Source organism: Megascapheus bottae, chromosome 5 (assembly GCF_031878675.1).
Source record: "Megascapheus bottae isolate mThoBot1 chromosome 5, mThoBot2.hap1, whole genome shotgun sequence".
In the NCBI taxonomy this organism is placed as follows: Eukaryota; Metazoa; Chordata; class Mammalia; order Rodentia; family Geomyidae; genus Megascapheus; species Megascapheus bottae.
The window spans coordinates 84,811,219-84,836,745 of NC_143513.1; the positions used below are offsets into that span (position 1 = coordinate 84,811,219).

Here is a 25,527-nt window from a genome sequence, read left to right on the forward strand (position 1 = left end):
GATGAGTTCAAGGTCAAATTTCTTCTTTGAACCTACAGTTCAAAATCATGCTGCTCAGTCTCCTATATTCTTGCTGATTTCTAGTTTCATACCATCATGGTCAAAAATACCCCTGGCATATTGTCAATTTTTTTGACTTAAGATTTTGAGTTCTAAAATATGATCTCCTCTAGAGAATGTTCCATGTGCACTTGAAAATAATGCTAAAGGATGAGCTATTCTATGCATACCTGTTCGGTTCATGTGGACTCAATGCAGTTTGAGTCAATATTTCTGTATTGGTTTTCTGCCTGGTATTATGCAACCACTGAAAATGGAGGCTTAAGTGTCTTGCAATGCTGCATCACCATCTATGCCTCTCCAATGAAATCTGCTTTAGATATTCAGGTAACTTGGTGTTAGGTGCACATGTTGCTTCAGTCTCCTGATGAGTTGATCTGATTGTTACCATTTTACCATGTCCCTCTTTGTCTCTTGCTATAGACATTGACTTAAAAACTATTTTATCTGGTACAAATGTCCTGCCCCTGATGTTTCTGGTTTCCAATTGCACAGAATTTTTTTCTTGGAGCCTTGACTTTCAATCTATATATGTACTTACAAGTGAGGTTTGTCTCTTGCAGTTAGTATATATTCAGTATAGTTGTACTTTTTTTTTTTGTAAATCTATTCAGTTACTCCATACATTTAAACTGGGAAACTTAATTTCCTTTAAGTTGAAGGTAATTATCCATAGGTAAAGATTTGCTGCTAACATTTTGTCAGTTGTTTCTTGCTTGTTTGGGGGGGGTCCTTTTTTCCATTTTCCTTATCTTGCTATCTTCCTTTGTGATTAGGTGATTTTTCACAAATAGCATGACATTTTGGTCTATCTACTAATAACTTTTGCTCTGTTGTTATAAAAATGTCTTATAAAAGCATATTTAAAGCTGGCAATAAGTTAATTTTGATCATATAAGAAATAGTGATCTATCCTTCCACATTTTACTCTATCTATATTTAATTGTATTTGTGTGTCATAGGACTTCAGGTCATAGTCTCATACTCCCATCAAGCTTTATTGCTCACTGTTGGCGCTCTACCACTTGAGCCATGCCTCCAGTTCTGACTTCTAGCTGCTTAGATTGTCTTCAAACTATGATCCTCAGACCTCAATCTCCTGAGTAGCTAGGATTCTAAGTATGAGCCACCTGTCCTTGGCTCCAAGTTTCCAATAACAGTAGATCATCCTTCCAGCTTTTTACAGTGGGAAGTGGCTTGTTCAAGTATCTGCACTGACCTGAATTTAAGATTAAGATTAAATTAAGATTTAAGCTTAAAATATTTTATATGACTTTAAAAATAATTATAGCTATTGGGCTGGGAGTTTGGCTTAGTGGTAGAGTGCTTGCCTAGCATGCACAAAGACCCAGGTTCAATTCCTTGGTACCATATACTTAGAAAAAGCCAGAAGTGGTGCTGAGGCTCAAGTGGTAGAGTTCTAGCCTTGAGAAAGTCCAAGGACAGTGCTCAGGTCCTGAGCTTAAGCCCAGGACTGGCAAAAAAAAATAATAATTATAGCTATTATCATTTTACAAGTTTTGCTTTCTAATCTCAAAACATGCAAGTGATTCATACATACAGAAGTGCTAGAGAATTATTTATTTGACTATTTACTTTTAGTCATTATGTCAGGTTTCTGTGTTATGTGTCAGCATCCTTTTCTTCCAGCTTTAAGCACTCTACTTAGCATTTCTTGTACTATGTTTATAGTAGTATTAAATTCTCTTAGCCTTTTTTCCCCAAAGGGAAAGTCTATTTGTATTTATTTTTGAAGAACATTTCTCAATTGACAGGTTTTGAATATACCATCCTACTCTCCTGTGGCCTAGAAGTTTCTGCTGAGAAATCTTCAGTTATCCTCATTAGAATTCCATTATATGTGATATCCTTTTTTGCTGCTTCCAGGAACCTTTTTAAGTTTGCTTTTAATAGGTTGATAATATGTCTTGGTGTAGCCTTATTTGGACTGAATACTATTGGAAATTTTTTATCTTCATACACATGGATATGTATAAACTTTGCTATTTTTTATAGAAGGCTTCAACTCATTTTTATGCTTTTGTCTTTACTATTATGAAGATAACTTACAGAAGGGTTATAGTTACTTCAGTCACGTTAAGAGTATATTTCTTTGTGGACAATGCCGCCCCTTTCCTTGCTTGCTCCCAGTCTTTTTTCTTCTTCCTTCTTCTTGGATTCCTATAGCTCAATATTTAGTTTTGGATGCTGTTCCACAAATCCTGTAAGGCTTCTTTTTATCTTTTGTCCTTCTCTGAATTCTCAAACAACCTATATTCAACCTCACAGATTCTTTCTTCAGCTTCATCAATATTTCTGCTCATACTACTGACTTCATTTTTCAATTAACTTACTGTTTTATTTTCAACTCCAGAATTTTGGGTATTATGTGTTTTTCATAAATCCAATCTTTTCAGGGCACTTCTCATTTTGGTCATTTATCTTTTAATCATATTTTTATTATCGTTAAGTAATTGTAGAAAGGAGTTGCCATTTAACAAAGTGTGTTATGAATACAATGCATCTTGATCAATGTCACTCATTTTGGTCTTGTCTTGTTTTCCTTATTTTATTGGGTTGTTACATCAGGAAATTTATATATCTGCATTTCTTAGTGACATACCACCCTGTGGGTTTTTATTATTTCTTGTCTTATGTTGCTGTCTGTGGTTGAAGGAAACTGTCTCTGAGTCCACAGAGCCTCGGTCAGTGCTGGAGGCAGTCACCGTGCCTGAGTCCACATGGGTGGCCTGATGTGAATGTGAGCCTGGAACCTGCGTCTACAAAGGCAGGCCTGAGTTCTGGAGCCCACAGATGGCCTTTACCTGAGTGTGAAGGACTGGTGCTAGGGCCTGAGTTCCCAAGGGCTGTCTAGGCACCAAGTTCTGCTCCGGTGGGCCTCTGGACCCTAGGTCTTCCAGAGAATGCTGCGACCCGGTTTGTCTGGGGCCTGGGACCATAAGGCCTGGCTTACGCGCTAGAGCCAGCCAAGTGCAGGGGAAGAAAGGTTGTGAGAACAATCACAGTCTTGGAGCACAATGACTTCCTTCAGAACACGCTGCTGAGGTTTAAAGAAGGTGACAGAAGCAATGCAAACCTGTCCTTCCCACCCTCTTCAATGTGTCTTGTCCTATTTATGCGCTACCTCTAAACGGCTATTATCTTTCTTCTAGTTTCCTTAGCTTTATGGAAGTTGTGCTAGTCAGACTTACCTTGCTGTGACCAAACGCCTGACAAAAACAACCTAAAGGGGGAAAGATTTGCTTTGCTTGTGCGGTTTCAGAAGTTTCAGTACATCCTGATGGAGGGGTGGAGACAGGGAAACAGTACCTGGCAGGGGCCAGGACAAGATTTAGCTCTCAAAAGAACCCCCTTCCCAGGGACATGCTCCTCTAGCCAGGACCCGCCTTCCACAGGTCCACCAACGACCAGTCAGTCCTCTTCATTCAAACCACACGAGCCATCAGCTGCCTACATCAATCATCTGTGAAAAACTCCTCATAGACGACCTGCAGGGACGCTCCGCTTATCTCTTATGCATCTCTCAGTCTAATCAACAGTCAAGGTCGACCATCATAAACGTATTTCCCTGACTGGATGGGTGCTCGAATTGACACCTCTGTGGGGAGATGAGCACTGGAAAACCCTAGTCTACCATCTTGATGACATTTTCCCTAACAAATGCTGGCAATGGGATGAGCTTTAAAATAGTCACAGAAAAATTTGATTTCATAAGAAGCCAAAGGAGGGGTTGGTGATTTAGCTCAATGGTGTTTGCTTAGCAAGGACAGGCACCAAAAAGAAGGAAAGGATAAGAATGAAGAGGAGGAGGAGGAGGAGGCGGAGGGGACACCAAAGGACAGTGTGTACGGACACTCTGATAAGGGAGAAAGAGGAGGTGAAGAAGGAAGAGGAGGAGAAGGAGGAAGAGGAGGATGAGGAGGAGGAAGAGGAGGATGAGGAGGAGGCGGAGGGGGAGCAGGAGGAAGAGGGTGACAGGACAAAGTGTGGACAGACACTCTGATGAGGAGGAGGAAGAGGTAGAGACGGAGAAGGGGGTGGAGAAGGAAGAGGAGGAGGAGGAGGAGGAAGAGAAGGAGGAGCAGGAGGAGGAGGAGGAGGAAGAGGAGCAGGAGGAGGAGGAGGAGGAGGACTGTTGCACTCACAGAACACACCGAGATAGACATCTTATTGTAGGGAGTAGGAGAGGCTTGGAACCATGAGGCAGCAGACTTTCCTAGACATACCTTCACTTTATTCTATTTGGTAATCGTGTAACAGCTTCCATTTACATGGTATTTCTAAAACATATTAACCCATAAGAATCTGTTTCATCTTTAGAATTTTTAAAATATAAAACTAGCTGTCTTATCGTATGGTTTTTAAATATCTAATCAAATTCCTACTTGAGTATTCTAGGTATTTTTTTTATACTGTCTACTTTTCCCGTGATGAACAAAGAACATGATACCAAACTGCAAATATTTTTAGATCTGGGAAAGTAATAAAGACATAATGTTGAGTACACTATGTTTTTCTTGGTTGATTCACAATGTTTTACAAAGAGTGTTTATTCATCTGGGTTTTCTTCTTGTATTGAAACATAGATTCATTGCATTAAGAGAGAGAGCTCGATGCCAGGAAACAATCCTAAAGCAGACAGGACAGGTGCTGGATGGCGCTGCCCCCGCTTGCCAGACTTACTGCTTCTGGTTTGCAATCATCTTCAGAAGCCAGAGACAGGGTGAAAGGGAATTCTCTGTCTGTGCCAATGTTCTTTCGCTTTGTAATCAATTCCTGACGAGATAAAAGTAACTTCTTCATATGGCTTGGCCATTTACTGATATGGCCAGTGACTGCCACCAAAACTCTACAAAATCCCAGGAAAGTTTAACTGGAGATTGAAAGAAAGAGGGAGGAAAGAGGAGGAGGAGAGTAAAGGCGACTTTCAAAATGAGAGGTCCAGAAATCAATTCGTAATTATCTTCCCACACAAGTCTAAAGGCTTTTATTTGATAAGGCAAGTAATGCACAAAACTATAATGTGAATTATTTCAAAGAATAAAAGCCTGATTGTCTCTATGACCTATATAGCTTTTAGTGACTTTAAGACAAGATTACATTCAGTAGAGCTGTAAATGGGCCCTTCTCCCCCACCTGCCTATTTCTTTCAAAAATGCCAGGATTTTTGGTGCCATCTGGTAAGTTTCCAGGCTTTGACAGAGCTGAATTTCTTCCTCCGCTGATACATCTAATTTTCCTGAATGTGAAATGAAGCCTCTATTAGACAAAGACTGCCCTACTCTGGGGTGATCAAAAGCAGATGGAGGCTGCCCTCTAATGAGGCTTTTCCATTAGCACTAAATAGTGTCCTAAATCAAGCTTTTAGCATGTTAAAATTTTTTTAAAATGTGTAAAGCCTAATCAGACTCATACTTTAAAATTAAAAGGCAAAAATTTAATTTGCATCAGAGAAAAAAATAAAGGCTTTTAAAACATGCAGAGGTAAACCACCTGATTTCACAGTAAATATTTGATTACTATTTCTCGAATCTATAAAAACATGAAGGTGTCCAGACATTGGTGGTTCCCACCTGTAATCTTAGCTACTCAGAAGGCTGAGAGATAAAGATTGTGGTTCAAAGCCAGCTCAGGAAAGTCTGTGAGTCTCCAACTAACCACCAAAAAGCTGGAAGCTGAGCTGTGGCTCAAGTGATACTGCAGGAGTAAAAAGAGCTCAGGGACAGCATCCAGGCTCTGAGTTGAAATCTAAGGACCAGTACACAGACACACAGACACAGACACACACACACACAGAGACACCCCCACACACATGCACAATGTGTGTGCGTGTATATATATATACATATATATGAACATATCTACATAAAAGTATGAATGAAAGGATCTTAAGAAAGACAAAAATGTGACTCATAAATACTCAGAAATAAGGATCATTTTGATTTTCCCAAAGGTGATGAGACTGAACAAGAGTTCATTGTTTCTGTATTTCTAGTAAGCCTTTCATGCTAATGAAAGGTTTCCTGCATTTGCTAACTGCATTCTGGTCAAGAGGATGGGGGTCTCATTTACTGCATCTTCCGTGTCTTAAAGTAAATCATGTGTAGTCCCTGTGAGCCAGGGCCCTGGGGCATGAGATGCCCTACAGGACACCCTGTGCCACAGCACTGGGCAGGGTGGGAAAAGTGGTCAGAGGGGGAAACTGAGGGGAGGAAATTCCAGCTGGGAAAGAACATGGTTGCAGGAATATGGCTATTCACACTTTCTTTTTTATCCTTGGCTTGCCAGGCTTCTGGATATGTAGATTCTGCTAAGCCCCACTTCTCTTGGTATTTGGCTGTTTTAATAAGAACTTATTAGCTGTTCAGCACTAGTGGCTCACATCTATTATTCTGCTTCTGAAGAGATAATGAGGGAGATGATAATGACTGAGGCACCAGTGGTTCATTCCTGTAATCCTGGCTATCTCAGGGGCTGAGAATAACAGTTGGAAGCAAAAAAAAATGGTACTTGAGACTCCATTTTCAAAATACTCAGCAAAAGGCTAGGCTGGCCATTATCAAGAAATCTAATAACAACAGATACTGGCCAGGATGTGACCAAAAGGGATCACTACTACGCTGTTGGTGGCAATGTAAACTTGTTCAACCACTCTGGAAAGCAGTATGGCAATTCTTCAAAAGACTAAACATAGAGCTCCTTTATGACCCAGCAATTCCACTCTTTGGCATTTACCCAAATGTCCAGAAACAAGGGTATACTAAAGCCACCAGGACAACAATGTGCATTGCAGCATTATTTACCACAGCTAAGATATAGAACCAACCTAGATGCCCCTCAGTAGATGATTGGATCAACAAGATGTGGTATTTATACACAATGGAATTCTATGCTGCTGTCAGAAAGAATGACATCACCCCATTTGTAAAGAAATGGAAAGACTTAGAAAAAATCATATTAAGTGAAGTAAGCTGGACTCAAAGGAACATGGGCGCCATGGTTTCCCTCATTTGTAATAATTAGTACACATCTAGGACTCTCGCAGAGGATCACAATAGCTCAAAAGCTATGTACATATCATCATATAGGATGAAACTAAACAAAATGAACTCTAGGATATGATTTTTCTTAGTGGTTGTTCTTTTTAATGTACTATATGAAGTTATTTCTTTTCTCTTTTTTCCACTTATGGTTTATCTCATGTGGTTACTGTATCTAACTTTTGTACCTGGTATATTGCATATATGTTTATTTTTTTATTTGAAATAGGGAAGGGGGAAAACAAGATGACTAGGAGGGGTGGGGGAAGCAAAAGTGGGAGAAAAACATGGGAAGGGATATCAATGGTCAAGAAGTAATATTCCTACTGCCTGACAAATGTAACTGTAACCCCTCTGTACATTACCCTGACAATAAAATAAAATGTTATAAAAAGGCTAGACTGGTTGTATAGCTCAAGTGGCAGAGTATCAGCTGAGCAATCACAAGGTCTTGGGGGCATGGAGAAGGAAGAGACAGAGATAGAGAAAGCGAGGGGGGGAGAGAGAGACAGAGACAGAGACAGGGAGAGAGAGACAGACATAGAGATGACAGAGAGACAGAGAGAACAGAATGTAGAATTCAGGGTGAAGAATCCAGTTCCCTAGGAAATCAGTGTATCATATACTGTTTTTGGTAGTAAGACTCCAAAGAGCTGGAGACAAGTCTTTAAAATTTAGCCACATTTCCTCTTCTAGCTATAAAACAATTTTTTCTTCATTTCAGATTGGCCAACATTCAAAACTAGCTGCTTACTCCCTTGCCTTGAGCATTTCTGTCCTGTTGTTAATAATCTAAAAACCAATTCTAAAGGTACCAGGGCAAATCTTTGCTCAAAGGAATCTGCAGAAGTGTTTCATGAGCGAGAAGAGGCTCTGTCACAACATCAGTGACACTGACAGGTCCATTTGTTCACAACATCCTATTTCCTTTGAGTGCAGCAACTCTAGTCCCATGCAATGGTACAACAAACTCAAGTCTTTCAACATCAGAGGTAGAGGGAAAATGTCTTGTTTGGGGAAGGATTGAAATTAGTATTCATGCTCTTATTGTTACTGATCAGACAGAAGAGTTAGCCTATAAGTTTCTTTCTTTGTTTTGCTTCCAATGATTGTACTTCATATCCTCTAGAATAGCTATTACAAAAAAATTGACAATAATAAATTTTGGCAATAAAATGAAGAAATTAGAACTCATGCAGTGATTATAGGAATGTAAAATGCAACATTTCTTCAAAGTTTATGTATGTAACTACTATACGACCCCAAAATTCTTCTTCTAGGTATACTCCAGAGAACTAGAGTTATATATTCTCACACAAGATTTGTTCATGAGTGTCTAGAGTAACATAACAGCCAAAGAAGTGGGAAAAACTAAAATGTTCATCAACTGATGACTAGATAAATAAAAAGTGAGTTATCCAACTACTGGATTATTATTTGGCCATTAACAGAACATGATACAGAATGAATGAACCTTGAAAACACTGTGCCAAGTGAAATTGACTACTCAGAAGATTGCTCCATTTAGAATAAATGACCAAAGTAGTAAATTAATAGAAATGGCAACTAGATTGTCAGCCAAGGGCTGGAGGACAAAGAATAGTGACTACTTATGGGTATGAGGTTTCTTCCTAAGAAGAAAAAAAAATTTGGAATGAGCAAAGAAACCTGTGGACACACTGAAATCCTAAATTATGCACTCAAAACATTAACTCATACTAGGTCAACTTTATCTTCATAACAAAAATGTAACTTGCCTATTTTAGGCATTACACAAAAGCAGCAACAAAGAATACCACTAAACTATCAGCAAAACTAAACCACATAAAAAGAAGTGATGAACAATGGCTGAGTTCAAATCTCATAGGAGGCCACCAAGGGAAAGATAAAGATGAGATAGAATGTCCTCGTACATAATGAGTTCACAGACAGGAAAAATAAAGCCAAACAACTGTAACCCAAGCTGAGATGCATGATTTCATCAAAAACCAAGCGTCAGGAAGATGGCTTGACATCTCAAGGCATAAAGGAAATGCAAATAAAAACAGCATTGAGATTCCATATCACCCCAGTTAGAATAACCATGATCAAATAAACTAACAATAATATGCTGGCAGGGCTGCAGCCCAAAAAGAATTCTACTACACTGTTGGTAGAAATGTAAACTTGTTCAACCACTCCTCTGGAAAGCAACATAGAGGTTCTTCAAAAAATTAAACATAGAACTACTATATGATCCAATAATTCCACTTCTGGGCATTTGCCCAAAAGGTTACAAACCGGCATACAGTAAAGTCACCAGCATAACCATCTTTATTGCAGTATTATTCACTGTAGCCAAGATATGGAATCATCCAAGAAGCCCTTCAAGAAACAAATGGATCAAGAAAACATTGTATACATGCATAATGAAATTTTGCTCATCTCTTAGAAAGAATGACAATGCGCCATTTGTAGAGAAATGAAAAGAATTGGAAAAAAAAAGTTAAGTGAAGTAAGTCAGACCCTTACATGTGGAAGCTAGATTTAGTTTACAAACTCATAAGTAAATATGTTGAGAGGTATGCAAGTATATGTATACAACTGTATTAACTGAAATATGGTATATTCAAGGGAGAATTGAAATAGCATAATTCACCAGGAAGCGAAACATGAAAGTAGGAGGTAGGAGGGAAGGTCAAAGAAAAAGGAGTAGGTATGGGAGAAAAACATGGGAAGAGGTATCAATGTTCAAGAAGTAATGCACCCACTACTTGACAAATGTAACTGTAACTCCTCTATACATTACCCCAACAATAAAATACAATAAAAACGAAGTAATGCATCCACTACCTGAAGAATGTAACTGTGACCCCTCTGTACATCACCCTGACAATAAAAAAAATTTGATGAAAAAAGAAAGAAAGAAAATCCTACAAAATTAAGAAGAGTGAGTGGAGGGATGGGTTGGGGAGAGATAGGTTAGAATGTTGAAGGAGGTGACATTAATCAAGATATATTGTATTCATAAGCTGCTTTGTTAAATGGCAATTCCTTTGTACAAATACCTAAAGATAATAAATTTTTTTCTAGTTGGTTATGGGGCTTGAACTCTGGGCCTGGGCACTGTCCCTGAGTTCTTCAGCTCAAGTCTACAGCCCTACCCTTGAGCCACAACATCACTTCCAGTTTTCTGGTGGTTAATTGGAGACAAGAGTCTAACACACTTTCATGCCCAGGCTGGCTTTAAGCCACGATCCTCAGATCTCTGTCTCCTGAGTAGCTAGGATTACAGGTGTGAGCCACTGGCACTTGGTAAGATAAAATCTTTAAAAATAAAGTTAAACAAGAAAGTGGCTCAATAAATAAGAACTGTATATATCAAAATTAGAAAACTCTGAGGAGATAGAACTTCACAAAGAAAATTTGAGGAGATAGATCAACAACAAAAAAAGAAATAAAGGAAGGGAGACATCTATTTTAGAAACAAAACTAAACTAGAAAAGTATATAATTCATAAGACAACAAAACAGTTTAACATATTTAGAAGATAGAGATATTGGGGCCGGGAGTTTGGCCTAGTGGTAAAGTGCTTGCCTAGCATGCTCAAAGACCCAGGTCCAATTCCTTGATTCTACATACATAGAAAAAAGCCGGAAATGGTGCTGAGGCTCAAGTGGTAGAGCACTAGACTTGAGAAAGTCCAAGGACAGTGCTCAGGCCCTGAGCTCAAGCCCAGGACTGTCCAAAAAAAAAAAAAAGAAGGTAGTGAAATTAAAAATAAATGATAAGAACAACTTGAGAGTAACAAATACTGAAGATAGGATAAAAATACAGTATGTGGAAAATGGTGCTCAAAAATAATTGAATGACAGGAACAAATAATATTAAGTATAAGTCAAAATGCTTTTAGAATGCATTTTAAGATAGAGCTATATCTTATATATTTTAAATTACACATCAAAAGAATATGCATTGAATTAGAATAATCATGTGCATTGAACTTGAGTAGAATAATCACTGCTAAGAGGTATTCTAGCAAAATTACTGAACTTGCCATGAACAAAATCTTTCCAAAAATAAGATGGTGACTCAACGATAAACTCCTACGTGTTCCCCCAGGAAAGTAAGTCAAGTCCACACAGAGCCTGTGCATGCACTTTCCTAACAGCACTATTCAAACCAGCCAGAACAAGGAGAGCAATCAGAAAGCCCACCAGGTGGTGAATATGCTGAGTGAATGAAGAATGTGTTACAAGCAGACAAGAAAACTCCACTGAGTGTGGAGTTGGTGGTGCTCCAGCCAGCACAGAGCTCAAGCCAGCCAGGCCAAGTGCAGAAAGCTGGACATGCACAGAGGCCACCCACTCACTGGAAGTATCCAGAAAAAGCAAGCCCAGAGACCAAACATGGATCAGTGTCGGGCTGCCTGTAGTGTGAGGACTGCAGTTGATGTAGTTTCTCTGTGAGATCTGGGAGTGCTCTAAATTGGATTGTTGATAGGAACTGTTCTAGAATTGCGGCCTGCCTAGACCTGTGAGAAAATTTAGATGCCCACATTCAGTTGTGTCCTTAACATGGGTATCCAAACGGTATCTTACAGCTGCCAATGAAGAGCACGAGTTGGATAGGAAATGAGATCAGGTTGTCATACCTTCCAAAGCAAGGGAAGGGGGGAGGGCAAGTAGGAGGAGGAGTGGGGAAGGGTGTGCCAGAAGAAATATTTGTAACATGTCGGAGATAGTTAAGAAAAAAATACATGATCCAGGAATTTTCTCCTGAAAGAAACAGCCTCCATATCTGAAGGACACAAACTCTTTCAAAACAGGCAAGAAATCAGGTCTTTTTGTCCCAGTGTGCCTTTCCTAAGGAAGACGGCCAGCTTCTGACAAACACCCCTGTCATATTGTAAGTACACCATTCTCTGTCCCCTGAGACACCACCATTCTCATCTTGAAAGAAAGAGGCTGGTATTTAGTGCTGAACTCTCCATAATCCAGATGTAAGTAGACATCTCTGCATGAGCTCACGAGGACACACACCAACACTCATACATTTTGTGTGAGTTTTCTGTAATTACATTTTATTTTTCAATATCAAGCTTTAAAAACACATTGAAAAGGAAACTTTTTTTTAAGCTAGAAATCCAAGTGATACAATCAAAGAGCCCATTTACCCCGAAACAAGAGTACGCTGCAGGTTTTCCACCACATGTTTAACCAACATGGGCCAGATAGATACTGGACGCTGAGAAGCGGCAATGAGCAGGCCGCCAGCAGCATGGAAAGATGTAGACAAGGTGGGAGCAGTGATGGAGTGAGGGCAAGTGGGAACTGTGAACAACCTACAAGTCCTTCACTTAGCACCCAGGTGGTGCTAAATGCTCCCCACACAACACGAGTCATTCTGCAGGGTCAGGTGAACTTGTGGCGGGGGGGCGGGGAGGGGGCTCATTGGAGAGGAGTGGCTTGTTTTCCAAGGTCAAGCATGGGTGTTAAGAGCATAGAGGAGAGCAGGTATCGTAGAAGGCAAGTCCCCTGCCTGGACCAGCCCCTGGACCAGCCCCTGGACCCTGTGTCGGTGGGGCCCCAGGGAGAGAGAGCTCCTCCAAGATTGCCTGGTGGTGCCAGCCAGCACGATGCTGTAACCATTTTGCTTGTGGGTTTCATTTTATTCTCTTTTAAGGGATTATAGCACTGTGCAACATTTTCTTTTTAACTTTGCTTTTCTGCTTTTTGCTTTTGACATGCTCAATACATTAGGGAAGTCTTGCCAGGAAATAAATCCATAGTTGTTTCATGTCAGCAAATTACATGCCAACAAGTGACATTTAAATTCTGAATTTTAATAGCTTGTCAGAAAGTGAAATGTATTTTTAAAAATTTTAATAGATGAGAGAACAGTGTGTCTGCCTACATAGTAGATGAGAATGGTAAAAACAAAGTGAATGTATTTTGTTCTTTGATGTATACATTTAAATAGAAGAAAGTTGCACTGTTAAATTCCATTTATCATCCCTCGTCTATGTAGAAGACTCCCTGGAAGTGGAGCATGCAACTCCTGTCAGAGACAAACCACAACATCTCCAAGAAGTGGCCTTGACACAGACAGAAACATTCACCCAACTCTGCATTACGAGAAGTGTGTCAAGTACACATGCTTTGCAATTCTGAACACCTTCCTTGTGAAGGATCATTTTCACACAGGCCACCCAAGCTCAGGACACTGGCAGATTTCCCAGTCCTGAAACGAGGCACACGCAAGTCTTCCAAGAGAGAAAATGAGGCCAAAGGGCCCTGGAGAAATCAGGAAAAGGTTCTGGATCACAGCATCATGGGGATGACACTGCTGGATGAAGGGCCACCAAGTTCTGCAGGCCTGCACATGCATAGATGCATGTCTATCATATGTACATGTGTCTGTGTGTTCACTATGCATGTCCATAAACTAATGCGTGCAAAAGTGTGTAGGCATGTATGTGTATAGCCCCTATGTGAATAGCGTGTGCCACTATATGTATGTGCCATTTGTGTACATGTGAGGCTATGTGTGCGTTCCGTGCATATATTTAGTATCTTTTTAAGCATGTGCCTATATATGTGGTCCCATGTTCATTTAACTGTGTGAGTGAATGTTCATGTGTGTATATTTGCATGCATATACCCATGTGCCACCTGCATCTGTGTGGATTCTGGGTATAATCTATTTCAGCGCATGCATGTGCATTTGTGTGCATGTGGGTTAGTGGTGGAAGGTAAGGGTAGCTAGACTCAACAGTTTGTCTTGAGGATCCTGCTTGATTTCTAGATTCTTACCATTTCTGTTGGCACAGGCCTTTTCATTTCTCTGTGTGCAATTCCTCCTGTCAGCATCCTTCATTTACACTATGCTCTCAGTCCTGTACTTGGGGTGCAGGTATAGAGATAGTGCTTTTCCTGATTCTTATGAGAAACACAAATCCCTTGGTGCTGGGAATGTGACCTAGTGGTAGAGTGCTTGCTTAGCATGCACAAAGGCCTGGGTTCCATTCCTCAGTACCACATACATAGAAAAAAGTTGGAAATGATGCTGAGGCTCAAGTGGCAGAGCTCTAACCTTGAGAAAGTCCAAGGACAGTGTTCAGGCCCTGAGCTCAAGTCCAGGAATGGCAAAAAGAAAAAGAAAGAAAGAAAGAAAGAAAGAAAGAAAGAAAGAAAGAAAGAAAGAAAGAAAGAAAGAAAGAAAGGAAGGAAGAAAGGAAGGAAAGAGAGAGAGAGAGAGAGAGAAAGAAAGAAAGAAAGAAAGAAAGAAAGAAAGGAAGAAAGGAAGGAAAGAGAGAGAGAGAGAGAGAAAGAAAGAAAGAAAGAAAGAAAGAAAGAGAAAGAAGGAAGGAAGGAAGGAAGGAAGGAAGGAAGGAAGGAAGGAAGGAAGGGAGGGAGAAAGACAAATACCATTGCACAGTCTTATGTAGGTCTATGGTCACTATTTGGGGATTTTCACTGTCTCGGGAGTTCATCCATCTAAGAAACAGTTCTTTAGTAACAGAGTAGTCACTGATGGCATGTAAGCAAATAGAGGGTTTTCCTCAACAGAGATGCCACAGCACTGCTACATTACCCTCAAACACTGGTCTAGACATTCCTTCTTTCATTACCAATCACTCCTTGGCCACACTTTTAACAGCCCACATTAGTTGATAGTAAATGTGTTTTATTATGCCACAAATCTATCTAAGCTTTTTTTTTTGTATCACATGGAAGCTTTTTATTTCTTTTTTTTTATTTTATTGTAATTAGTAAAAGGGTTACATGGTATTTGCCAGATAGAAGGTACATTAATTCACATACATTGATACCCTTTCACATCTCTTAGTACCCATTTCCCTCCCCCCCACACCCCCCACCCGTCTTGGTTTTCCCCCCTTCCCTATCAAATTTCAAATATCCAAATACAAATAAATTCAATGTATCAGATAACAAAGTGAGATACTATAACAATATGAGATGACCAAGGGACAGCAAAGGAGATGAGAGACAACATAGTACATTAAGGACAACAATCATTCGTTATATGGCTTGTTAGGAAATGGAAAGACTTAGAAAAAATCATATTAAGTGAAGTAAGCCAGACTCAAGGGAACTTAGGCTCAATGGTTTCCCTCATTTGTCATAATCAGTAGAAACCTTGGGCTCTACTAGCAGAGATCTGCAATAGAGCAAAATCTTGATACATAAGGCCATATAGTATGAAGCTAATTGAAAGGACCTCCAGGATATTGAAACAAAAGCAATATCTAAGATTTTTTTAGGTGTTTTTTGATGTGTCCGAAAGAAAAATGCCTGTTTCTAATTTGTTTAGGAGTACAGACCTATAAAGACATCAGCTCCTGGGTTTTTTTTGTTGTTGTTGTTTTTTGTGCCAGTCCTGGGCTTGAGCTCAGGGCCTGAGCACTGTCCTGGGACTTTCTCAAGGCTAGAGCTCTACCACTTGAGCCTCAGCACCACTTCCAGCTTTTTTGTATGTATGTGGTACCGAGGAATCGAACCCGGGTCTTTGCGCATGCTAGGCAAACACTTAACCATTAGGCCAAACTCCCGGCCCCAGCTCCTGTTTTAAGATGGAGGAAAGTAGTTAAATCACCACAAACTTCTTTATACTTCTTCAAGATATTTAAAGACAAAAACGAATTTCTTCATCCCACACTAGAAGTTGATGTTTCTAGTAACAACCAATAGTGGGAAGAGCAAGCCCACTGACAACCATCCCCAGACACTGTTGATAAAACAGTGCAGCTCAGCGATTTAGACCCAGCATAGCACTGCCTACCTGAGCTGCCACACCTACCAGCAAGAACAGAAAAAAACAAACTGTTTTACAAATTGTTTACAAGGATTGCTACAGTCCAGGTCCTGAGAATGCTCAGGGCTAAAATAGTGGATATAATGCCCAGGAATTAAATCCTTTTTTTTTTTTTTTTTTTTACCTGTCTGTCATGGGGCTTGATCTTGGGGCCTGGGCGCTGTCCCTGAGCTCTTCAGCTCAAGGCTACCGCCCGACCCCTTGAGCAACAGTTCCACTTCCTGTTTTCTGGTGGTTAATTGGAGATAAGAGTCTCACAGACTTTCCTGCCCAGGCTGGTTTTGAACTGTGATCCTCAGATCTCAGTCTCCTTAGTAGCTGGGATTACAACCGTGAGCCACCAGCACCCGGCTCCAGGAATTAAATCTTAAGAAACAAGTCTCCAGCAACTCTGATGCCACAAACACTCTGGAACTGACAAGGCAGGAGAACAAGATGCTGTAACTGCTTCTTTTCACCACCTAAGATAAACAGTATTTCTAGCCTTGCCCTTCAATGTGAAAGCAGGACAAAAAACAAACCCATCTGAAACTGGGAAATCAACTGACACCCAAATTATTAGGACTCCACATCTTAACTGTGAAACGAAACACATCTACCTTCTCCTCACATCAATCCAATCACTTCATAAAAATATGAACTGAAACAATCCAAACAGGATTAGTTTTAAAGGTCCTTGAGAACACTATATTCTTAGAGGAAAGAAAAAAATGTGGGAGAAAGCTTATGAAAGAGTGGAGAAAAATCAGTGGGCCTCTCTTTTATCTGGCAACAAGCAAGAATAAGAAAACTGAGTTCCATTTTGTGGCGTAGTAGGAAATTAAGCCTCGTTACTGAAGAGGCTGAGATCTGAGGGTCACAGTACAAAGCCAGCCTGGAGAGGAAAGTTCATGAGAATCTGATCTCTATTAAACTATGTGGAAAAATTCAGAAGGTAAGTTGTGGCTCAAGTGATAGAGCATTACCCTTGAGCAGATAAAGGGGGGAAAAACTCCGATATAGCACTCAAACTTTGAGTTCAAGCTTCAGGACTGGTGTGAAAAGACAAAAGCCAAAGGTAGAGGTGTGGCTCAAGTGATAGAGCATAAGCCTTGAGTGAAAAAGCTGCGTAGGGCCTCAAAGCCCCAGTGCTGGCACATACAAAGTTTATTTGTAATTTGTTTAGTTGTCTGTCTTTTGCATGACTGTACTATGACCAGAAGGGACTTGGAGGTTTTTCTGAAGCATGTGCGCATTTTCAGGCCCTGTCTCTTACCAAAATTCTTTTTTGTCTCAATCTCAAAGCCAAATTTACTGTTGAAGTGAATCACTGACTCAGGAGTGTAAGACATGATGTAAATTTCTGTTCCTACTTCTAGTCCTCCATAGGTGCAAGAGACATCCTGACGTCATGATGCAAACTTTTGTGTCCACCTCGGCACCCTGACCTTCAGCGTTCCCAGTGGAAGAGGACCCGGCTCCGTTTCATCAGCTGTTTTACACAGGGCAGCATCGTGTCTCCCAGCTCCTTCATCTTCCCTGCCTGCTGAAGCTGTAGTTAGCACCTCCCTCAAAACTTTCCTCATTCTCAGCTCGGGAGCCTCACCTAGGGAAGAGACCTATGGGAGGGACTGGTGGCCAAGCAGAGCCTCAGGTCTCCTGGAGTCCGGGACCACTCCCAGGGCCTTCCTGGTACTGCTGCTTATCCGCCTGTGCCCCTGTATAGCTGCTCCTTGTGCAGCCCGCAGCACAGCTTTGTGAACAGTTCCCTGTGGACTGTAGCCTCAAAGGGCCAGGCATGGTATGCAGGTATCTGCAAGGCTGTGGTACAGCATGAATGTCCTCTGGGGCATACACAAGCGTGGTGGAGGGAAGGTCTCCAGAGGGTGGAAGCCTGAGCACCGAGCCCACTCGTTCACGTTCCCTGGGAGGAGAAATGACCTAATATAAAATGGCTGTGGCTTCCTATTCGGCTGACAGGTCATGGACTTAGAAGGAGTGTGATTGGAAGACTGGTGACAAACTGAGAGAAGAGACACATCTCAACTGAACAGACTTTTCTGGATGTGTTCAAAGTGTAAAATACATATGCTCTCTGTGGATAATACTTAGAGCAGCCACAAGAGAAGACGACTTTCATCATCAAAAAGATAGAACAACGCATTTGTGGCTAGTTCAGCCTCTTTCTCCAGTCACAACCAGCCTCACCCATGGCACTCATGGTGCCACCAAGTGACGTGGATTTGCACTCACCAAAGTTGACTGATAGAGGCTGCTGCTGAGGGTCCAGTCTGCCAGCAGACAGAGACCAACTCCAAGCCTTAGCATGGCACCCTTCCCTGGTACCAGCCAGTGCCCTGGAGCTGGGACCCTGTCTGTCATGGAAGGGTCAGCACTTTGTCCTTCTTGGAGGAGATACCTACGCACCCTGCATACAGATTTTCCTCTCTGTATACACTGCCTCTGCCAAAACTACATCATGCTTTCATCCACCATAATGGCACTGCAGGCATTACATCTGACCAAGACTCCTTTCAGAGCCAAAAGAACACAGTAATGTCCCATGCTCACAAGACCAATGGCCATATCCTGTTTCTCACCATCTTGAAGCCACAAAACAAGAAATGGCCTTGGGAAGACACAGCCACAGTGCCAACTGGATAGAACACCTTCCAGGGCTGCGCAAAGTTCTCCAGAAGGCTGGATTTGTATCTAGTCCATGGCTCTTCCCTGCAACCAGCATTCTTGTGTCAAGGAACCAAGGGGATTGGGAGTTAACCCATTAGTTATTATCATGAAAGACCCAGTAGGCAAAATGTCTACTCCTGTCTGAGAAGTAATGTTCTGTTGGAATCTCGGATGGTGAAACCGTTTCCATTAGGAGATGTAAATAGACCCCAGGGACCAGAGCATTCAGATGGCACCTTGCCACAATGGTTCCTCATGCCTGTGAGCCACTCTTCAGAGAAGTGTGTGTGGTGCTGGCAGGGTGACATGGACTACCAGAGGGGCCTCAACAGCTGTCACCCAAGGGGTTCAGGAGAATTATGTCAGAAATGCACTGCATGACTGAACAGCCAGGTCCTGGGGCTGGAGTCAGTGACAAACTCTAAGAAGCCAGCTCCTCCAGAACTGCTGTGCCACAGCCAGGCCCAGAGCTACAGGAAATGGGGCCACTCACTGAGGGCAAAGGGAATGTCAACAGCTGCTGAGCCCGTGCACTTTCCTTGAAGACTGAGTTGCTCCCCCAGCTGAACATGAATACAGCCCTGGAGAGACTGCACAGTGTGTTTCATCCCTCCTTCCCTATCTCCTGAGAATCTCAGGTAAAAAGTCTTAATACCTTTGCAATGTTTATGTAGTGAACTTTGTACCTCCTGGCTTCAATTATCCAAAAGGAGTAAAATCAGCTGGAGTAGAATAAATGTCAGACACAGACACAAAGGGGGCCCTCTGACCTGTGGGGAAGGCCTCTCCCCACCAGGACCCAGGTCCATCATCCATCCACCTGTGGCCTCCCGGGTGCCTCATCCTCCTGTCCCCACTCCCTTCCTATCCCCGCTGCCTGCGCCATGGGCTTCAGCCCCAGGCTGCACAGCTTTCTCCTGGCCTGAGGCAGGTCTCCAGCACATGCCAGCTCTCTGGGCAAAGCCTGCCACCAGCACTTGCTGAGGAGTGTGATGGCTCAAAGACCTGGAGGCCACCGCTGGGCTAAGTCATTCTGCAGACCCTGACAACACCAACAGCAGTTAGCCAGCTGCTTGTCAGAGCAAGGGCGGGCCTCAGGCTCTCTGACCCCAGGCTTGTTCCATGGGGAAGAGCACAAGTGCTCTTAATGGAGGCTCCAGTCCCAAGTCCCACCTCCGCGTTGACCCTTGGAAGAATGTAAGTCCTGTAAGAGCCACGTGCATTCCACTCCTTTGCTCTGTGCTGTGAAACTGCCCGTGGCCGTGCCTGTCCCTGGTTCAGGGAGCAGAGGAGACAGGATTCTTCTCGCATTATCCAACCCTGAAGGTGCTAAGAATGACACATGATTTGGTTCCCTTCACCTAAAAATTATTCACATAGGAAATAAAAATGTAACTTAAAAATTACTGTAATCATCTTTTAAACTATGTTCTTAGTGTCCCTGAGAAGGAAACAGTTTACAGGAATCTTCTTAGCAAAATCATAGAAAAAAAACTGCAGAAGGACTATGGATGAGACAGACTTTCTCACTGCTCAACAGCAGGTGAGTCAGACCTGATCAGGCTAGACTGCAGACAACCTGACTACCTCTTCCTGCAGCCTCTGCTGCAACAGCTTCCATATTCCTCACCCCAAGATGCATGGAAGGTTCTGCAATGCATGTACTCACAGCAGCCAGGGCAGAGGTTGCACTGGGGAGCCTTTGCTGGTGCAAACCCTGGCTGGTCTCTTCTGAATGGGGGGACAAGCTTGCAAAGTACATGACTAGCAACTCACTGCCTGGAACCCAGACAGTGAGCTAACAAGGTCTCTGCTCGGCAGCTCATGACAAGGAGCCACCACGCCCTACCTGCTCGAGACAGCCTCTGCAGGGTGACCCTCAAGTGCTGCAAGGCCTCTGGTGACACCTCATAGCGGAATGTGTGCATCACCGGAACCTTCTGGCACCTTCCAAACACTCCATCTGTGGAAAGAAAAGAGAGAAGAGAATGAACTTAACATTTCATCTTCAGAGAATAGACGTACTCACATATCCGCAAGCTAGTCTTTTCTTTCTTTCTTTCTTTCTTTCTTTCTTTCTTTCTTTCTTTCTTCTTCCTTTCTTTCTCTTTCTTTCTTTCTTTCTTTTTTCTTCCTTCCTTCCTTCCTTCCTTCCTTCCTTCCTTCCTTCCTTCCTTCCTTCTCTCTCTCTCTCTCTCTCTCTCTCTCTCTCTCTCTCTCTCTCTCTCTCTCTCTCTCTCTCTCTCTCTCTGTCTTTCTTTTTCTTTTTGTCAATTATGGGGCTTGAACTCGAGGCCTGGGCACAGTTCCTGAGCTCTTGTGCTCGAGGCCAGCTGTTTGCCACTTTGAGACACAGCTCCATTTCCCCTCCAGATATTCTAACTGAACAATTTTGAGGGACAACGTCAGAAATCCACTAAGCAGATTTAGGAAGCCATCATGGAAAACATAAACGTAAATGAAAAAAAACACTATTAAGTCAGTGCCATTTGAATTTTTGATCCAGCTCTTCCCTGCCCTCTCATCCCCTCCCCTACACTTTACATTTTTATAATCACATTTTACCATTCATGTATATGTGTGTGCATGTGTATATAGTGATTCTGGAGCTTGATCGCAGGGCCTGGGCAATGTCCTTGAGCTTTTTTACTCAAGGCTAGAGCTCCACTACTTTAGCTATAGCTCTACTTCCAGATAATTTGGTGGCTAATTAAAGGAAAGAGTAAAGTGGAAGAAAAATGTGGGAGGGGGTGACAATGTTTAAGAAGACAGGTACTCACTACCTTACACATGTAACTGTAACCCCTCTGAATATCACCCTGACAATAAAATGAAACTTAAAATTAAAGATAAGAGTCCTGACTGAACTGGCTTCGAATTGTAATCCTCAGATGTCAACCCCTTGAATAAGATTACATGGGTGAGCCACTGATGTCCAGTCTTCCTTTAAAAATATTATCTTAAAGTAGTTGTACAAACATGTCAGTTTATGAATACATCTTGATCAATGTCAGCCCTTCAACCCCCACAAACCACACATCGCTCATTGTCACAATTTTTATGTGACGCTTGCTTCTGACAACTCAGTAACAAAGAGTAAGATTTAGCACCAGTTCTCTAAACAAAAACTGGACACTATATATCTACACACATACATATTTTGTGTATGTGTGTACATGTACATGTATACACACATGTGTGCACACACATACCTATAATTGCAGAGTTGCTGATGGCTGAAGCACCCTCTGTGCAGCCACGTGACGGTGATGGCCTGGCTCTTCCATGATGTGGAAGGGAAATGCTGGCAGAGAGCAGGGGTAATGGGGATTGGTTTATTTGACTCTCTCCTATTTGTCTGCAATGACAGATTTTACTGTCCACATCCTTCAAGCCACACCTCCAATTAATTTGGGCCCTAATTAGTCTTTATTGGGCAAATTGTTCACTTTGAGGCGTGCTTCCTAGGGGGGTTTCAAGCATTCAAATTACCTTCTTTGGCTCACACAAAGGAGTAATTCAAGAACTAGTGCCTCCCACGCAGGGCGGCCATCTGCAGACCCCTAGCCAGTAGAAGGGAAATGGTTTCTTTTATTGTTCACAACAATATCACTGCCAGTATAGCTGAAGAAAGCCATTCAAATGCAACAAGTTTAATTAACAGAAACACATTTGCCCAGTACCAGGCTGACTCATAATTGCTGGTCTGATATTGCATATATGCTCACCATGGACAGTTCTGTGTGATTAGCAGACAGCAATCTTAAGTGTTGCAAGCATCTTGTAATTTCTATGGAGCTTCACAAACCTGAAGGATACAGAGAACTTTCCCAGCTGTGCAGAGCCAGCCAGCAAAGGCCTAAGGGAGAAGCTAAGCCCTCTGCCTGTCTTCCTCAGGCACTAGACTTGACTGTACTGTCCCTCATGGCAGGGTCTTACTGCAACAAATGCTGCGGCCACAGAAAGGAGGAATGCTCCTGGGTAGGGGATGGGGAGCTCCTGACCCAGCATGACAGACAGGCTGTGCTTGTGTCAGACAAGGCCACACTGTTTGTCCTTGCTCTTTTGCTTTTATCGAATACAAAGAGCACTGTGCCTTGTGCTGGTACATTTGTGAGGCGGGGAAGAGGTGAAAACTAGGAAGAAGAAAGGAAACAAAGCAAAGGACAGAAATTAAAGAGTGCTTAAAAAACAAAATTTCAAATGAAATCACCTTGAAAGTAGAATCATTGTATCCAGGACTTACATGAAGCATTAAAAGTCCTAACCCTATACCTCACAAAAGAGGAAAGTGAGACGGGAGTGCCATGACCAAGGCCCCGGGCCACAGACGGAAGTGAGTTGCTGAGCAGAAGGGAATGCAATCCGAACCCTGGGCCCTGGGAAGCCAGAGCGCATGAAGCTCACAAAGCTCCCGGTCCCTGCAGCTCAACACAGAGTTCACAAACTACTTGTCAGTGCTGCTGCATTTGGCATTCACACTGATTGTGCGTCTCCTGGTTATGTGTCCCAGACAGAGCCACGCCGGAGGATGGGTGTCCACCTGGCTCCCAGTAGACGTGGAAGTGTGAGCCCCGCTAGGCTCAGCTCCACCCAGCTGCTCCCTTAATGTATAGCACCCGAGACCACAGTGAACTTGGTGGTAAATGCACAAAAAAATCTGAGGTGGCCAAAAATTGCCCTTCCACAGACACCTTTGAAATCATTTGGAACTTTCTAATTTCTCTCTAACTGTGTATCATTCTTTAAATCTGATTTGTTGCATACAATGTCATAAATATTTTTTTACCAATAGTTGTATTTTAGTTGAAACAAACTGATGAATTTCTTTGCCTCTAGACTAGAAAAAAGACTGGAAAAGAGAACTTGAATGAGGAAAGCACTGGGTATAACTCAGGAAGACCCACACTCTTTACTATGTAGAGAAAACGGAGTCCCAGTACCTAGAGGTCAGACTGCACAGTACTGGAGACAGAAGAAGGGACATACAGGAAGGAAGGCAGCCACGAGCTATGTGATGTAAACAGAATTAAACAAGCATTGTGAGATGCAAATGCTGCTTAGGGATGTTTTACTAACAGAGATTTAAAACAGGGTGGAGAAGTATCACACTGTCCCATTTGAAAGGGAAAATAGCTTTTTGAAGAATATAAGAAGAGTTTATTTTTTTGATGCTGAAACCAGCACCATTCCCACAGGCCAAAGTTACTGTCACTCATAAGCATAGCTAACCCTAAACTCAGACACAAGCCTCTCTCAGTTCTGAGGGTCTGTCCCTCATCCAGGATCACCATCTCAGACTTGTGGTTCTCTCAAGGTCTCTGGGGCTGCAGGTGTGGACGGACACACACACACACACACACACACACACACACACACACACACACGAGCATCCAGGTGCAGCACTCTCACAGTGTGTGTGTGCATACTCACACTAACACACGGGCATCCATCTGTGCTCATATGCACAGGTGTATGTGTGCTGACGTGAGAGCACATGCTTTCTCATGCCTCCCTATGTGTACATGTGCACATACACGATCTCCACATCAACAGCTGCCTTACTGCTCCTCTCCTGTCCCCCTCCAGAGCCATCCTCTCCCAGTGACATGGTCAATTCCTGGAAGGTGGGCACCCTTGCTCCAACTTCACATTTCCCACAATAGCTAATATGATACCTCACCCCTGCAAATCACTGGTAAGAACAGATTAACTGCTCTTGTCACACTTCCTAAAGCAAGGAAGCTGGGCGGTCCATGGAAATGTCTCATACCATTAGCTAGGAGACTAATGTCTTGTAACCAGCTTAGATTTAGAAGTCTTTTCCTCCTAGCAGATGCCCTGAGACCAAACTAAAGGACCGGTGGTGGGGACTCTCCAAACAGGCAGGTATGACACGTTTGCTCTGACCCTCTGCCCTGTTTCCCCAATATCTCTGCCTAGGCTCAGAAAGCTGGCTTTCCCCTGAGTGCTTCCTCTCAAAGCTTTATCCAAGCAGAAAGACACCCAGGGAGACTCTGTCCTGGGAAAAAGCATGGGCCTGCGCCTGGGCCTGGCCTCCCAGGGTCTGGTGCTCTGAGAGGTGAATCCTCTACTCTCTGCAACTACTCAGTTGCTCAGCTGCTCCAGGATCAGCCACAAATCAAGTAAAATCATCAGAAGTGTAGTCAGAACAAGTTGACCTGAGTCCCCTGAAAGGTGCCTCTGTACTTAGGCAAAATATTCAAGTTTGCAAGAAAGGACGTCTTAGCCAGGTGCCAATGGCTCACACCTGTAATCCTAGCTACTCTGGAGGCTGAGATCTGAGGATCATGGCTCAGAGCCAACCCAGGCACAAAAGTCCGTGAGATTCTTACCTCCAATTAACCAACAGAAAACCGGAAGCGGTACTGTGGTTCAAGTGGTAGAGCATTAGCCTTCGTCTGAAAAGTTCAGGGACAGCGACCAGTCCCCAAGTTCAAGCTCCAGAACTACCAAAATTAAAAACAAAAATGGGGTGGTGGAGGGAGGGATGTCCCGAGAGAAAAATCCCCAGACGCCAGAGCCAGAACTGTCTTCCTGAAAACCTGAGTGGAGTTGACCTGTCAGCTTCCCTCTCTGCCTAGGCCACAGACAGCTCATGGAGTGTGAGGGACCCTTCTTAATTATGTATGCTCTGTGGCAAACAGTAATGCAATCTTCTTTCCTCCTTTTCTTAGCATCTTTACCTATTTATCACAAGCCCCTCTATATTTCTTCATCTCTCCTGGAAGACCCACGGGGCTTAGCAATTAATAAATTTCAAATTGTCACCTAATGCAGCCTTCGAAAGTGGGGTGAATCATCATGGCTTGTGCACATACCATCCAGTCATCTGGATAAAGGGTTTATGCAGGTAAATAGCTCATGTGTATCAATACATTAGCTCAGTTCCCTTGAAACT

At 42.6% G+C, this 25,527-nt stretch overlaps 1 protein-coding gene across 1 annotated transcript in view; it reads right to left on the reverse strand.

Annotated features, from left to right (window-relative positions):
* The window catches only part of Ptprn2 (protein tyrosine phosphatase receptor type N2), a 228,394-nt gene that overhangs the window by 60,358 nt on the left and 142,509 nt on the right, over nucleotides 1–25,527 (reverse strand). Inside the window, exon 3 of the mRNA XM_090332458.1 lies at nucleotides 20,455–20,568. Within this exon, the coding sequence (XP_090188584.1) occupies nucleotides 20,455–20,568 (114 nt within the window). The remainder of the gene's footprint in view (nucleotides 1–20,454; nucleotides 20,569–25,527) is intronic.